The sequence below is a fragment of the Vulpes vulpes genome, chromosome 13 (assembly GCF_048418805.1).
Source record: "Vulpes vulpes isolate BD-2025 chromosome 13, VulVul3, whole genome shotgun sequence".
Lineage (NCBI taxonomy): Eukaryota > Metazoa > Chordata > Mammalia > Carnivora > Canidae > Vulpes > Vulpes vulpes.
Window position 1 is genome coordinate 135,978,448 of NC_132792.1, and position 13,860 is coordinate 135,992,307.

The 13,860-nt window shown below is 40.9% G+C and overlaps 1 protein-coding gene and 1 long non-coding RNA gene across 3 annotated transcripts; one reads left to right on the top strand and one right to left on the bottom strand.

Moving 5' to 3' along the window:
• Positions 1–586: 586 nt before the first annotated feature.
• On the bottom strand, positions 587–1,458 carry LOC112921856 (uncharacterized). The gene is made up of 2 exons (XR_003235321.2): positions 1,137–1,458; positions 587–829 (listed from the first exon to the last, which is right to left on the bottom strand). It is a non-coding gene; the product is annotated as an uncharacterized lncRNA (long non-coding RNA).
• Positions 1,459–2,540: 1,082 nt separating this feature from the next.
• Positions 2,541–13,704, top strand: CACYBP (calcyclin binding protein). Of its 2 annotated transcripts, none has more exons than XM_026001257.2 (6): positions 2,541–2,917; positions 6,942–7,161; positions 10,228–10,324; positions 10,571–10,670; positions 12,012–12,109; positions 13,133–13,704. In XM_026001257.2, the coding sequence occupies exons 1-6, from the start codon at positions 2,897–2,899 to the stop codon at positions 13,287–13,289; spliced, it is 693 nt and encodes a 230-aa protein (XP_025857042.1). In that variant the 5' UTR covers positions 2,541–2,896; the 3' UTR covers positions 13,290–13,704. The 2 variants fall into 2 exon arrangements, with proteins under 2 accessions (XP_025857042.1, XP_072589184.1); XM_072733083.1 differs by lacking the exon at positions 2,541–2,917 and adding an exon at positions 2,990–3,788.
• The last annotated feature ends 156 nt before the right edge of the window (positions 13,705–13,860 follow it).

Consider the following 13,860-nt stretch of genomic DNA (forward strand, 5'->3'; position numbering starts at 1 on the left):
AGCAGAACCTGAGATTGAAGACTTAAGCATGACTCACTGGCCTGAGCAAATAGGAGCAGGAGGTAACCATTCACAGAGCTGTAGAATAACTGTAGAAACTGATTTGGGGTGCGAAGATGATTGGGAGGAGATTGTTATTGTTGTTGTTAAGCTATATTTGATGTACTTCTCAGACATCCAAGCAGAGACAGAATGTGGAGCTCGAGGAGAGGTGTTGCTGAAGACACCGATTTAGGACTCACTGGATAACAGATGGTATTTAAAATCTTCTAACTTAACTTAAAAATCAAACTACCGTATTACCCAGCAATTGCACTACTAGATATTTACCCAAAAGATACAAAAATGCTGATTTGAAGGGACACCTGCACCCCAATGTCTATAGCAACAATGTCCACAATAGCTAAATTGTGGAAAGAACCCAGGTTTCTGTTGACAGATGAATGGATAAAGATGTGTGTGTGTGTGTGTATATATTTATTATTCAGCCATCAAAAGAATGAAATCTTGCCATTTGCAACAATGTGGATGGAATTAGAGTACATTACACTAAGCAACATAAGTCAAAGAAAGACAAACACCATAATGATTTCACTCATATGTGGAATTTAAGAAACAGCATGAACACCGGGGAAGGGAAAGAAAAATAAAATAAGAGAGGGAGGGCAGCCCGGCTGGCTCAGCGGTTTAGCGCCACTCTCAGCCCAGGGTCTGATCCTGGAGACCCGAGATCGAGTCCCACGTTGCACTCCCTGCGTGGAGCCTGCTTCTCCCTCTGCCTGGGTCTCTGCCTCTTTCTCTTTGTGTGTCTCTCATGAATAAATAAAATCTTTAAAAAAATGAGAGAGAGAGAGAGAGAGAGAGAGAGAGAGAGAGAGAGAGAAAGAGAGAGAGGAAAGCAAACCATAAGAGACTCTTAACTATAGAGAATAAACCAAGGGTTACTGGAGGAGGTAAGATGGCTGACGGGCATTACGAGGGCACTTGTTGAGATGAGCCCTGGGTGTTATACGTAACTGATGAATCACTAAATTTTACTCCTGAAACTAGTACTATGCTAAATGTTAATGAACTTGAATTAAAAAAAAAAAAAAGACGAGTAATAAAATAAAATAAATCACCTAACTTTAGACTACCTGGTGGTAGGAGCTGCCCCACGTCCATCGTCAAGCAAATTAGAAAACCACTGCCTAAAAAAAAAAAGAAAGAAAAGAAAACCACTGCCTTACGTCAAGCTTTCACGCAGTGCAATGGCTTATTTGTTCCTATAGAAGTGCAAATAATCCCAGGCTTTTAGCTGGACACTTTTTTAAAAACAGGAAGTTATTATAAAGCAAAACGCACGTATCTTCGGAGTTCATTCCATCAATTGTGACAACGGTGATGTATCAGCCTAACATTTCACCTTCTCAGGAAAACGGCCTCCGGACGTACTTAAATATAACTTCTAGCTAAATATTCCATACAAAAAAATTGCACTCGTTTACAGTTGCATGAAATTTCTACAAAGCGAACACACCTGTAACCAACATCCAAATCAAGAAACAGGACCTTATCTGAACCTCAAAGCCTCCTGATGGCGGTCATTGTCCTCCCCATCCAAGGGAAGACCAGCCTGATTTTAAACACCCTAATGACTTTTGCAGGCTTTAGCCTTCATTTAAATAGAACCAAACGACAGGAGCGCTTCTGGCTCCTTCCCCCTTATTGGTCCACTTCCCTGGCGCACTCCAGTCCTCCACTGCGCAGCTTTCACCCTCCTCAGCCTCGCTGACTCTAGTCGCTACCCTGGGCCATATGTACAGCGGAGAGAGGGCGGACTGGTTTTCCGGAGGTCACTATGTGTTCACGATCGTGTTGCCGACGTTTTGCGGCGGCCAAAGGCTGGAATTATCTGAAAAGAGGAGGAAGATGATGTAATCCCAGGGAAACTCAGCCTACGTTTTCTCTGGTTAACAGGCTCAGTTAAATCCAATTCAAGCCTGAGTCACAGAATGTTCGCTGAAGGGGACGAAGGTACCAGAGCAGCAAGCCGGTCAACGGGGAGAGGCGGCGCCCCACTGCGGCCGGGCACCGCGAGAGCCGGGATCAGCCGCCGCAACCCCAGGCGGCTCCACTGGGCCCTGTCACGTGGCCAGCGCAACCCCCACCCCCTCCCATGGCGCTCCGTGATGACGCCAACACATCGTAGACGCTAAACCGTGGTGACCTCTCGAGGGCGTCGGAACCCACGGAATACCGAACTGTTCCCTTCAGGACACTAACCGTCAGTCTTTTCCGTTTTAACATAAAAAGCCTGTCCCTTCTCCCCCTTGGGGTCCTTTTCTCGCAAACGCTCATAAATTAGCTCTAGACAAGATGGCAGCCCTCCAAGGGACGAAACCAGCCGACTCTAATCAACTTCCGCTTTGGACCCCAAAGACCAGTACGTTATTTCCGGGGTTGGGTTAAGGCGCGTCATGACAGCGGTTCTGAGCTGCGACTGCGCAGCGGGGACACGCGAGGTCAAAGTAGAACACGTACAGTTTCCCGGGCGGGGAGGAAGAGGCGTTACGGTTCTGGAGCTGCTGGTTTGCTCGCGAGAGTTGAGCGTTGCTAGGAGGCTCGGCGGGAGGGGCGGGGCCAGGGCCAGCGGGGCGGGGCTAGGCGAGGCGGGCGGCGCGCGCGCGGAGTGAGGGGTTGGGGGGGGTGCGCCGGCGACGGACTCGCGAAGGTTCCAGAGGCGCCGCGTGCGGGAGGCGGGCCGGGTCTCGCGCCGGGTCGGGTGTGCGCGCAGCCTTGGGGCGCAGCGAGCCGTGCGGGTGGGGCCTGCGTCCGGGCGAGCGCGTTCCGTGCGGTGTTTCCTGCTCTCTCCCCTGCGCGGCTGCAGCTCGGGCCTTGCCTGATCAGCCCGACCATGGCTTCAGCTTTGGAGGAGGTAAGGGTCTGGCTTCATCTTCCTCACGCGGCCGTGCGGGGCTTCGAGCGCCGGCGCTCGCGCCCGCCCCCCGCCCCGCGTACCTAGCGGAGGAGCCGGCGGCCGCCTCCCTGGCTCCTTCCTGCGTCGTCGGCTCCCCGAGCTCTGCCTCGGCCGACCCGCCGCCCACCTGCAGCGGCCCCTGCCGGCTTCCGGCCTCCGCCGGCCGCGGGCTGGGTGCGCGGCTGCAAGTGGTGCCCCGGGGAGCGGGGCGGGCTGGTCACCTTCACGTTCCCTCAGGCCCCGCCGCTCCCGCCGGCCGAGCCCGAGCCCGAGGACGCGAGGCTGCTTTCCGTAAGCGCTGGCTGCAGAAACCGCGGTGCACTCCGCCGTGAGGCTCCCGGCGCTTGGCTTCCAGTCCCGTTTCTCAACGCATTTTAGTGGCTGTGTGCGTCGGGGCGAGTTGTGCGCTTGTCGGCGCCGCAGAGTATCCATTTCAGAGTTAGGAAGGCCGGGTACTGCTACTAGACGTCGGAAGCACTGCTTGGCAGACTGTAGCGTGCTGTGTGGGCTTTAAAACTAAGTAAACTGGACGGTTAAGTGTCACTAGCGGTGGGAAATAGCCGTCTTCTCTGTAAGCTCTGAAGTCTGAACAGGAGCGGTTTAACTTTTTTTGAAGACTTAGTTCGCGCACTTTCAAATGGGAATAAACCGTACTCGCATTGCCCTTTTCCTGGCCCAAGGTGGTTCTCCATACAGGATACTGCTGAGTGTTAACTAGATTTGTTCTCTGGAAATCTTTCCCTCAATATGAACAAGTTTGAGAAATCTCATACTTGACTTGGAAGTCCTTAGAATCTGCTGTAGATGAAGAAAATGCGTGTGTGCGTGGGTATGTATTATACTGGATACCTTGCCCCGGCTCTGTGTTGTGTTACACATAGGCCTTGGCTGCCCGAGTGCCCTGGGGAAACCGCCTCTGCAGTGGCTTTACGGGCACACTTTATGGATAGCTCCGTATTAGCCCTCTTCAAAATCAGGGGTTTTTCCTCAGTTGAGGTAGTTAAAAATACACAGGCTTCTGGGGTGGTTTTTGTTTGATATAAAATTCACTGTTCAATCATTTTAAAGTGTGTTGTCCATTGCTGTTTAGTACATTCAGTGTTGCACAGCTGTCACTTTTTTATAATTCCACAACATTCACGTCATCACCAAGAGAAACCTATTAAGTGTATTAGGCCATCCCTTCCGATTGTCCCTCCACAACTACTAATTGCTTTGTCTCTGTGGATTTGCCTATTGTGGACATTTCATATAAATGGAATCTTACGGTATGTGGCCCTTTGCTTTTGGCTTTTTTCACTTAACATAATCTCTAGCTCCTCCGTGGTGTGGCGGGTGTTCCTTTTTCTGGCTGAATAATATTCCATTATATGGATATGCCACATTTTGTTTCTCCTTTATCGGTTGATGGACATTTGGATGATTTTTGGCCATTGTGAACTGTGCTGCTGTGAATATTGTGTACAACTTTTTATGTGGACGTGTTTCCAATTCTGTGAGGTGTGTACCTAAGAGTGGAATTGCAGGAGCTCGTGAATTCTTTTTTTCAAAGTGGCTGTACCACATTACCACAAACTGTATGAAGGCACCAGTTTCCACCTACCCTTGTAAGACTTGTTATTGGGGGGGGGGGGGGGGGAGGAGAGAGGATTTTTGTTGATATTGGCCACCCTGGGGGTGGGAAGTGGCATCCTATTGTGATTTTGATGCACATTTCCTAAATGATTAAAAGATGTTGAGCATCTTTTTTCATGTGCTTGATGTGATGGCTGTATTTAAAAGTCCTTTGCTTATTTTGAGACCCTTTGGTTTTAATGCTTGTTGAAGAATTCGGAAATAGATAAGATAAAGCTTGAATATGTTTATGGGTGGGGGTAAAAGGAATGTGTGATTTTGCATAAGGAACACAAATGCTGAGGTAAATTAGATGAGAAACTGCTGTATCTATGTCATAAGTATGTGTGCAGAAAAAGTACCAAAGGGATCAATGTTACTGGTTTCAGGTCTGCAAATAACAGAACTGAGGAATTAAAAATAGGCCTGTTGGAAAGTCACCTCAGAATTAGAGTGGCTCCCTTTTTTTTTATAGTATGTGAGTCAAAACTGGCTGTAAAGAGGGCCTGAGAATCCCTAATTCTCAGAGTTAAGTCTGCTAGAAAAAAGGCTATCTATCCAGTCAAAAAAATAAAACATCTTGTTTAGACTTGATATATTTTCTATTTTGTTGTTGTTGTTATTACCTGAATCCTTACTTGGGAATAAATACACTGATTTTACATTTCAAAATTTTTATCATATTGGTATTAGAATCCATGTGAATTTTTTAGATCACCATAATGAAATATTGCTTCGAACAAAAGCATCTTGGATCTGTGCTTAAAAAGATGAAATTGCAGTATTGTTTTGTCTCCGTAATATGAGTTTTTGGGGGGAGGTGAGTAGATAAATAAGGACAGGAGACTGCCACAGTTGGACTTTTTATTTACCATCCTAGTAGTTAACGATAAGTGAAGTGAGAGCATCAGAGTTAAATGAGATGATAAAAGACTAAGGGGTAGAAAGCATTTGTTTTTCTCTTCATTTTGTAAGACTTAGATAACAAAGACTTTAAAACTCTACTTGGACATTATACTGAGTTATCAAGCATTTAAAGGTTTTTTGTTTGTTTTTTGTTTTTTTTTTTTTTTAATTCATTAGAGGCAGAGACACAGGCAGAGGGAGAAGCAGGCTCCATGCAAGGAGCCCGATGCCGGATTCGATCCTGGGACTCCAGGATCACGCCCTGGGCCAAAGGCAGGCACTAAACTGCTGAGCCACCCAGGGATCCCTGCATTTAAAGACTTTTATATTGCATTTTTAAAATATGTTCTCAGGCTAAAGTGTATAATGTCAGATTGCTATTAAGCCAGAATGTAGTTATTTTAAGAAAACTGAAACCCTTGTTTGCAAGGATCTTTTGCATTTGTAGTATGTCAGAGGATAACTGGAGAAAAGGTTTTAAGCTGATTAATTATCAAATAGTGTCTTCAACTATAGAACTTCATAAAATATTGGCCCTTTCTCTAGAAAGTAGAAATAAACACTGGTAGGCTATGTATTGGCACGCAGAGAAAAGAACAGGTGGTTTTTCAGTGATCCAGGAGGAGTGTGTCGCAGTTTGGATTTTTTGCCTAGGTTCTTCTCCTCTATGGGGCAACTAAGACCCAGACTTTTGACTACAACGTTAACCAGGAGATTCAGAACAAGACCTTTTCTTTTCTTTTTTTAAGATTTTATGTATTCACGAGAGATGTAGAAAAGCCGAGACATGGGCAGAGGGAGAAGCAGGCTCCCTCTGGGGAGCCTGATGTGGGACTCAATCCCAGGACCCCAGGACCACGACCTGAGCTAAAGGCAGATGTTCACCCACTGAGCCACCCAGACATCCCAAGACTTTTTCTTAAAAGCATCATAATGTCTTTATTATTTTTTTTTATTTCTTAAAAATAGAAAATTTTTAATGTCTAGTAGTTGGGGTAAGAACCAGTCACAGAAAGTAGACTACCTCACTCAGTAAAGTTGCTGTAGCATTTCACCATGTTCATTGTGTATTCACTTATCTTTTTTAAGATTTTTAAAATTCCTAATACGATGACTAAACATGTTTTAAGGAAATCCATAAATATAAGATTGCTTCATTCAACTTTTATGAATCACAGTATCTTGTAAATAAAATGTTCCAAAACAAAGGCAGATAACAGCTACCAAACTGGAAAATATAGGCTTGATTCATTATTGTTACTTTAAGATTAAGTTTTCGGAAGCTTTAGTTATTTACAGCTCAATAGGCTGGAGAAAAGAATCTCAGGTTGCAGCCCAACCCTAGAAAATTTCAATGAATCTCTCAATTCTTGGCTTTTCAGTAAGCTGAAATGACTAGTAGGCACAATATCCAGCTATTATTATATTTGTCATAGCTAACTTACCTTCTATTTTAACACAGCTACAGAAAGATCTAGAAGAGGTGAAGGTGCTTCTGGAAAAGGCCAATAGAAAAAGAGTACGTGATGCCCTTACAGTTGAAAAATCCAAGATCGAGACAGAAATCAAGAACAAGATGCAGCAGAAATCACAGAGAAAAGCAGAACTTCTTGACAATGAGAAGCCAGCTGCTGTGGTTGCTCCCATTACAACAGGATATACAGTAAAAATCAGTAATTACGGTATGACTCACTACCCTACATCCACCTCTTTCTGCCTTCCAGCAACTTATTTCTCAGTAGTGACCCACTAGACTCAATTTTTAAAATAGTCTCAGTGTTTTTGGTGGTTTGAAAGACAAGACCCATTTTTATTAAGATCTTTGGAAGAGATGAAAAGGGAAAGAACAGATTTAAAAGCTGTCAGCGAGAGCAAGATGATATATATAGTGAGTGGCAATGAGAATGAACCTATTCTGAAATATGTTCAGCATTTAAGGAACACAGCTTGTTTTGTTTTAATCCTGTTTTGCATTTTATTTTGCTAAACAACAAGCAGTATTATCTAAAGAAAGGAATGTAGGTAAATTCAGGAAACAGTTTTGAGTGCCTGATCTATGTCACTCTTGTGCTTGGGCCTGTAGATGCACAATAGTGACCAAGACCCAATCCTTGCTTGTGGTGTGATTAGGACACAGACATACAACTAACACCATAACATGTAAATGATACCATTTTCCCTCAGATCATTTTGGGATAGTCATTTTTCTTTGTGCTCGCAATGTCTAGGACAAATATTAATATTTGCTCAAATGAAACAAAGGTTGTGATGTTTTGTGGGAATACAGCTGATGTAATCTGAAGGAGGTAGGGAATGGAGACTTAGAAGAGACATTTGAGGGTTGAAGGTTGAATTTGGCAAGTTTAAGAAAAGGAAGGGGATCGTGTGAGCAGAGAACACGCATAGAGCCATGAGAGGCAGCATGTATTTTCCATATTGTCATAATGGAAAACTGTGCTGTGCTTAAGAGCTGTAGTTTAGTGAGGTATGCTTTGTACTTGACTATAAGAAACTGGTTTAAGCTTATAGGATTACGGTATATACCCAGCAACCTTGATTTGTGTTAAGAGAGAAACTTCTCAGTGTGGAACTCAATGTGGAAGATGGATCAAATGAATGGGAAGAAACTAGATGTAGGTCTTCAGAAACCCCTTAGAATGTTTTTTGATTAACACTACGTTTCTATTCTATAGGACTAAGCAAGGGACAGTCAAGGATATATATACACACACAACCTATATATATATACAATAAATTTGTAAATGTTTTTATGTGAAGTTTGTATTTTTTTGTTGACAGAATTCATCTAATACACACAGCCTGTATATACACAATAAATTTGTAAACATTTTTATGTGAAGTTTGTATTTTTTTGTTAACAGAATTCATGTAGGTTAGAGACTAATATGAATAGTTTGATAATATATACTGAAATGGCATTTAGTAGGTATATTGGTAGGTTAGTCAAATTAGATTTGGATGAATCGGACCTATATTTTACTGTGTCGGGGAAGGGAATTGAGAAAGCTATGATTGGCTTTGAACTCCTTAGAGAAACAAATGATTATGAAATTAGGTAATACTAATATTTAGCCATTAGTTTAATAGAGAATTATGGATCCTTAGGTACAGGACAGAATTTCCACAAAAAGAAACTGCTTTTTAAATTTGAGTATAGTTGACCCACAATGAGACATTAGTTTTGGGTATACAGCATAGTGATTCAGCACCTCTCTGTTAATGCTGTGCTCACAAGTGTAACTACCCGTTTGTCACTGTACAATGCTATTACAGTGTCATCTATATTATGCTGTGCCTTATATTCTCCCCAATTTATTCATTCCATAACTAGAAGCCTGTATCTCTTAACACCCCTTTACCACTGTGCCTATTTCTTCCCCTTAACCCAGGCAACCATTGGTTTGTTCTCAGTACTTAATGGATTTATTTCTGATTTTGCTTGGTTTTTCAGATTCAACATTTGGTTTTTCAGATTCAACATATAAATGAAATCGTACAGTATTTGACTTAGCATAATACTCTCTAGAGCCATCCATGTTGTGAATGGCAAAATCTCCTTTTTTATGGCTGAGTAATAATAATTCCATTGTCCTATGTACCACATCTTTATCCATTCATTTGTTTACAGACACTTAGGTCGCTTCCCTCTTTTGGCTATTGTAAATAATGTTGCAGTAAACATAGGGGTGCATGTATCTTTTCAAATTAGTGTTTTTGTTTTCCACAAGTAAATACCCCATAGTAAATTTACTGAATCATAATGGTATTCCTATTTTGAATTAACTGATTAAGCTCCATAACTGTTTTCTACTTTGGCTGTACCAATTTACATTCCCACCAACAGTGTACAAGGGTTCCTTTTTCTCCATATCCACACTCACATTTGTTATTTCATTTTTTTTTGTTGTTGTTGTTGTTTTTTCTTTTAAATTCTAGACATTCTGGCCAGATGTAAGGTAACATCTCATTGTAGTTTTGATTGGTATTTCCTTGATGATTAGTGATGTTGTACATCTTTTCATGTGTCTTGGCTAACTGTATGTCCTTTGGGAAAACATTTATTCAGGTCCTCTGCCCATATTTTAATTAGATTGTTTGAGGGGTTTTGGTGTTGAATTATATGCAAGTTCTTTATTTTATATATTAGCCCCTAATCAGATAGATTACTTGCAGATATCTTCTCCCATTCAGTAGGTGGCCTTTTCATTTTATTGATCTTTTATATACAAAAGCTATTTATTTTAGTGTAGACATAACTTTTTGCTTTTGGTTTGTGCCTCAGGAGCCACATCTAGAAAAATGTTGCTCTGGCCAATGCCAAAGCCATTATTGTCCATGTTCTCTTCTAGAAGCTTAGGGTTTCATGTCTCACATTTTGGTCCTTGTCTATTTTAAGTTTATCTTTGTGTGTGGTGGTAGAAAAATGAGCTATTCTTAAAGAATGTGTTAAATGATCATATTCCTTATTCTAAATTAAAAAAGGGGGAGCTCTGTGTTTAAAAAACCTGGATTTTAGAAGTTCTGCCACTAGCTAGATGCCTAATTTTGGGTAGATTACTTGACTGTTACAAGCTCAATTTCTCCATCTAGAAAATTTCTTACATTTTTAATATTTCCCATGTTTCTAATACCAGAATTTAGTTTCCAACAGTTTTAGGAGCCATATGCATTTGCTGTTCTAGAGATAGTATGTGACTTTATTCATGACCCTTTTTTGTTATTACTAGGATGGGATCAGTCAGATAAATTTGTGAAAATCTACATTACTTTAACTGGAGTTCATCAGGTCCCCACCGAGAATGTGCAGGTGCATTTCACAGAGAGGTGAGTTCTCACAAATGGGAAGTATAGTGATCATTAAGTCAGAGATTGCATTATTACTCCTTTTCTTGTCAGTTTCTAAAACTGTTTAAATTTAGAATTCTCCTTTCCACCTACTTTGAAGAGATTAATATCACCAAGGATGGACAAATGCACATCCTAAAATAAAACTTGTGGCTTTTTTCCACAAGAGCTATAGAGCACCTCTCATATAACCAGAAAGATCATGTATTCACTATTGTATTGTAGGTCATTTGATCTTTTGGTAAAGAATCTAAATGGGAAGAGTTACTCCATGATTGTGAACAATCTCTTAAAACCCATCTCTGTGGAAGGCAGTTCAAAAAAGGTAAGTTTGCTTTTATTTTATTGTGAAACCTCATTAAATTGAACCAGGTTAATTTAGAATTGAGAGAAACTAGAGTTTTTCTGTAATGGATCGGCAACTACAGCCTGATGGCTATGTTACTGGAACAGGCCCCCCTATTCTCTTGTTTGTGTGTTCTCTGGCGCTGATTATGTTATAATGGCATAATTAAGTAGCTGCGCCAGAAGCCTAAAATATTAACTATCTGGCCCTTTGTCAACTCTTGCCTCTAGAATAGATCATTATAAGAATATTGCATTTAAATCAGGAGGGGAAAAAAATAAATCAGGAGGGGAATAAGCTTCTAAATTGATTAAGAGTGAGCTTGAATTTTAATGTCAAAAAAAAAAAGAATTTTAAATTTTTTTTTTTTAATTTCTATTTATTATTTATGATAGTCACACAGAGAGACAGAGAGGCAGAGAGGCAGAGACACAGGCAGAGGGAGAAGCAGGCTCCATGCACCGGGAGCCTGACGTGGGATTTGACCCCGGGTCTCCAGGATCACGCCCTGGGCCAAAGGCAGGCGCCAAACCGCTGCGCCACCCAGGGATCCCAAAAAAAAGAATTTTAATGTCAGTTTTGCTACTTACTAGTTGTGACTTTCTGGCAGCTCAATCATTCTGTGCCTCAGTTTCCTCATTTGTACAATGGGAATAATTTATTTTACAAAGCTGAAATTGTATACTGAAATGAAATACATATAAAATGGTTAAATTAATGGTAGCTATTATTAGAAGCACCATACCTAAATTTCTGATATCTTTTCTTTTTAAGTTAAATAAGGTTTAATGCAGCTGGTACATAAATGTGCCATTCTGCCATCTGTGTTTACATAATTCTGTAGCAGCTTAAAGGCAGTATTAGAATATAATTTATTAATTAGCTTGTGTCTCCGTGCTTCCTCCTTCATCCATTAATCTCATAGTTGAATAAATACTCAAAAGAATCCTGGGAATTACATGGATTGTTGTTGAAACAGTTGAAATTATATGATTTTGCTTTGTGCCTATCTCTGATTCCCTCTTACTCTATCACTCTCCTTCAATCAAAATCCCACCACTCTTTTTTTTTTTTTTTTTTTTAATCAGACACACCAAAATCATCCTGTTTTATAGCCTATCTTGCTGTGCCCTTCTGGATCTTGGGTCACAGCTCAGATTTCACCTCACAGAGTCCTTTCCTAATGATGTTCTTCCCTCAAACCCCATTAACACCTTCTTTGTCTTGGTTTTTGTCTTAATAGTAACTTGATTTAGTAAATGTTTTCCAAATAACCATATTTATCGCCACATGTTGTAAGTTGTACTTGTTTTCTTCCAGGTCAAGACAGATACAGTTCTTATCTTATGTAGAAAGAAAGCAGAAAACACACGGTGGGACTACCTGACTCAGGTTGAAAAAGAATGCAAAGAGAAAGAGTGAGTTTACTTTCATTTCTTTAAGAATTTTAATGTATTCTTTGCTGGGATTGTAGATTTTTAACACTTTGCCATCGTGGGTAAGAGTTGTATGTGATTTGACCATTTACCTCTTAATGTCCTCTGAGTAACCCAAGCATCTTACATCTTTCTGTCCACTTATCTAAGGAGGGCACATGTCAGGAAGTTGCTTTTTACAGTGGATTTAGTTTTGATTGGGTCTTTTGTATTGGTTCTTAACCCTGGGCTTTTAAGAGAGGGATCATGTGTAAGCAGATTTGGGGGGGGGGGGGGGGGGAATGTGGCGCAGCCAAGGGAGAGAGAATCTTAAAGGGGCTCCACACCCAGTACAGAGCTTGACACAGGGCTCTCCATCTCTTGACTCCGAGATGATGACCTGAGCTGAAACCAAGAGTCAGACACATAAACAAATAAGCCATCCAGGAGCCCGGCCAGTTGTGCTTCTATGTAGCTTGTGTGTCCATTCCCAGAGGTTCCATTTCATTAGTCCCAGATACCTAGATACACTTTTTGAATTCCACAGAAGTTTCTCATATGTAATTAGTTTCACTCACTGGCATAGAGTAAAAAAGACTATTTTTATCCTACTTAATGGCTATTCTAAAAAGTGTTTATTTAAAGATACTTCCATTCTAGGTCAACCTGTTCCTCTGCTTGAATGTACTGCAGCGGTGATGTCCTACATTAACTTGTTTCTTTCACTTCTCCCCTGTAGCCTGGTGCGCTTGGTTGGCTAGGGTTAGGAACTATCTGTATCTGAATTGACTTAAATCTAGAACAAATTGCCTGTGTACAGGACCATGTTTTTCTCTTGTTCCATCCTCAGTACCTAGTTATGCGAGCTGGCCCTTAATGAGAGAAGTGAAAAATGTAAAGTTAATTAGTCCTTCCTGGACGTAGAGCCAGAGGCACTAATTATATTAAGGGCCATATCATATCAGTAAATGGGATCATTTAGATAGATATCTATCTCCATTACTGATTGTTTTCTTTTTCTTACAGAAAGCCCTCCTATGACACTGAAACAGATCCCAGTGAGGGATTGATGAATGTGCTAAAGAAAATTTATGAAGATGGAGATGATGATATGAAGCGAACCATTAATAAAGCCTGGGTGGAATCAAGAGAGAAGCAAGCCAAAGGAGACACAGAATTTTAAGACTTTAAAAGTCATTTTGGGAACTGTGATGTGGAAATATTGATGTTTCCAATGAGGAAATGTTGGTGAGCTGCACAGATAAATTTGACAGATAACTACTTACATAGCCTTCTTCTAAGTAAAGGCAGTGAATTCTCCCATTTCCTCCTGGAGGATTTATTTAAATAAAATATGCTTATTAAACACTTCCTCCAAAGATGGTTTCCTTAGTAATCTGGACATTTGTTCAAAAAAGGATAATATTGTATTCTTGTGTGAAATGTAAAAAAAGCAAGTCTTGCCTAATGATAATGCCACATTGTGTGTATTTTTGTTCTGCTAAGAGGTAGAGTTATTGTTTGCCTATAAGTTCTTGATAATCAGCTCCCACCAATGTAAGAATAAGTAAAAATAAAACCTGAATTTTTGCATAAAATGAGAATTTGTACCTGTGTTTCAAGATTGCAATAGTTTTTTCTCTGAGCAGCTTTATATACCACACACTACCATGCCCTACTAAACCAATCAGACATTTTCCTCTAGATTTAAATGTTCAGAAATAAAACTAAATCTAAACTTGACAAGAATAAGA

What these genes read in the sequence shown, in the direction of transcription:
- CACYBP (XM_026001257.2), top strand. Translation starts at nt 2,897, where the DNA reads ATGGCTTCAGCTTTGGAGGAG. An exon ending in CAGGTGCATTTCACAGAGAG is followed by an intron (nt 10,325 to 10,570) that starts GTGAGTTCTCAC and finishes ATTGTATTGTAG; the next exon opens with GTCATTTGATCTTTTGGTAA. An exon ending in AAAGAATGCAAAGAGAAAGA is followed by an intron (nt 12,110 to 13,132) that starts GTGAGTTTACTT and finishes TTTTTCTTACAG; the next exon opens with AAAGCCCTCCTATGACACTG.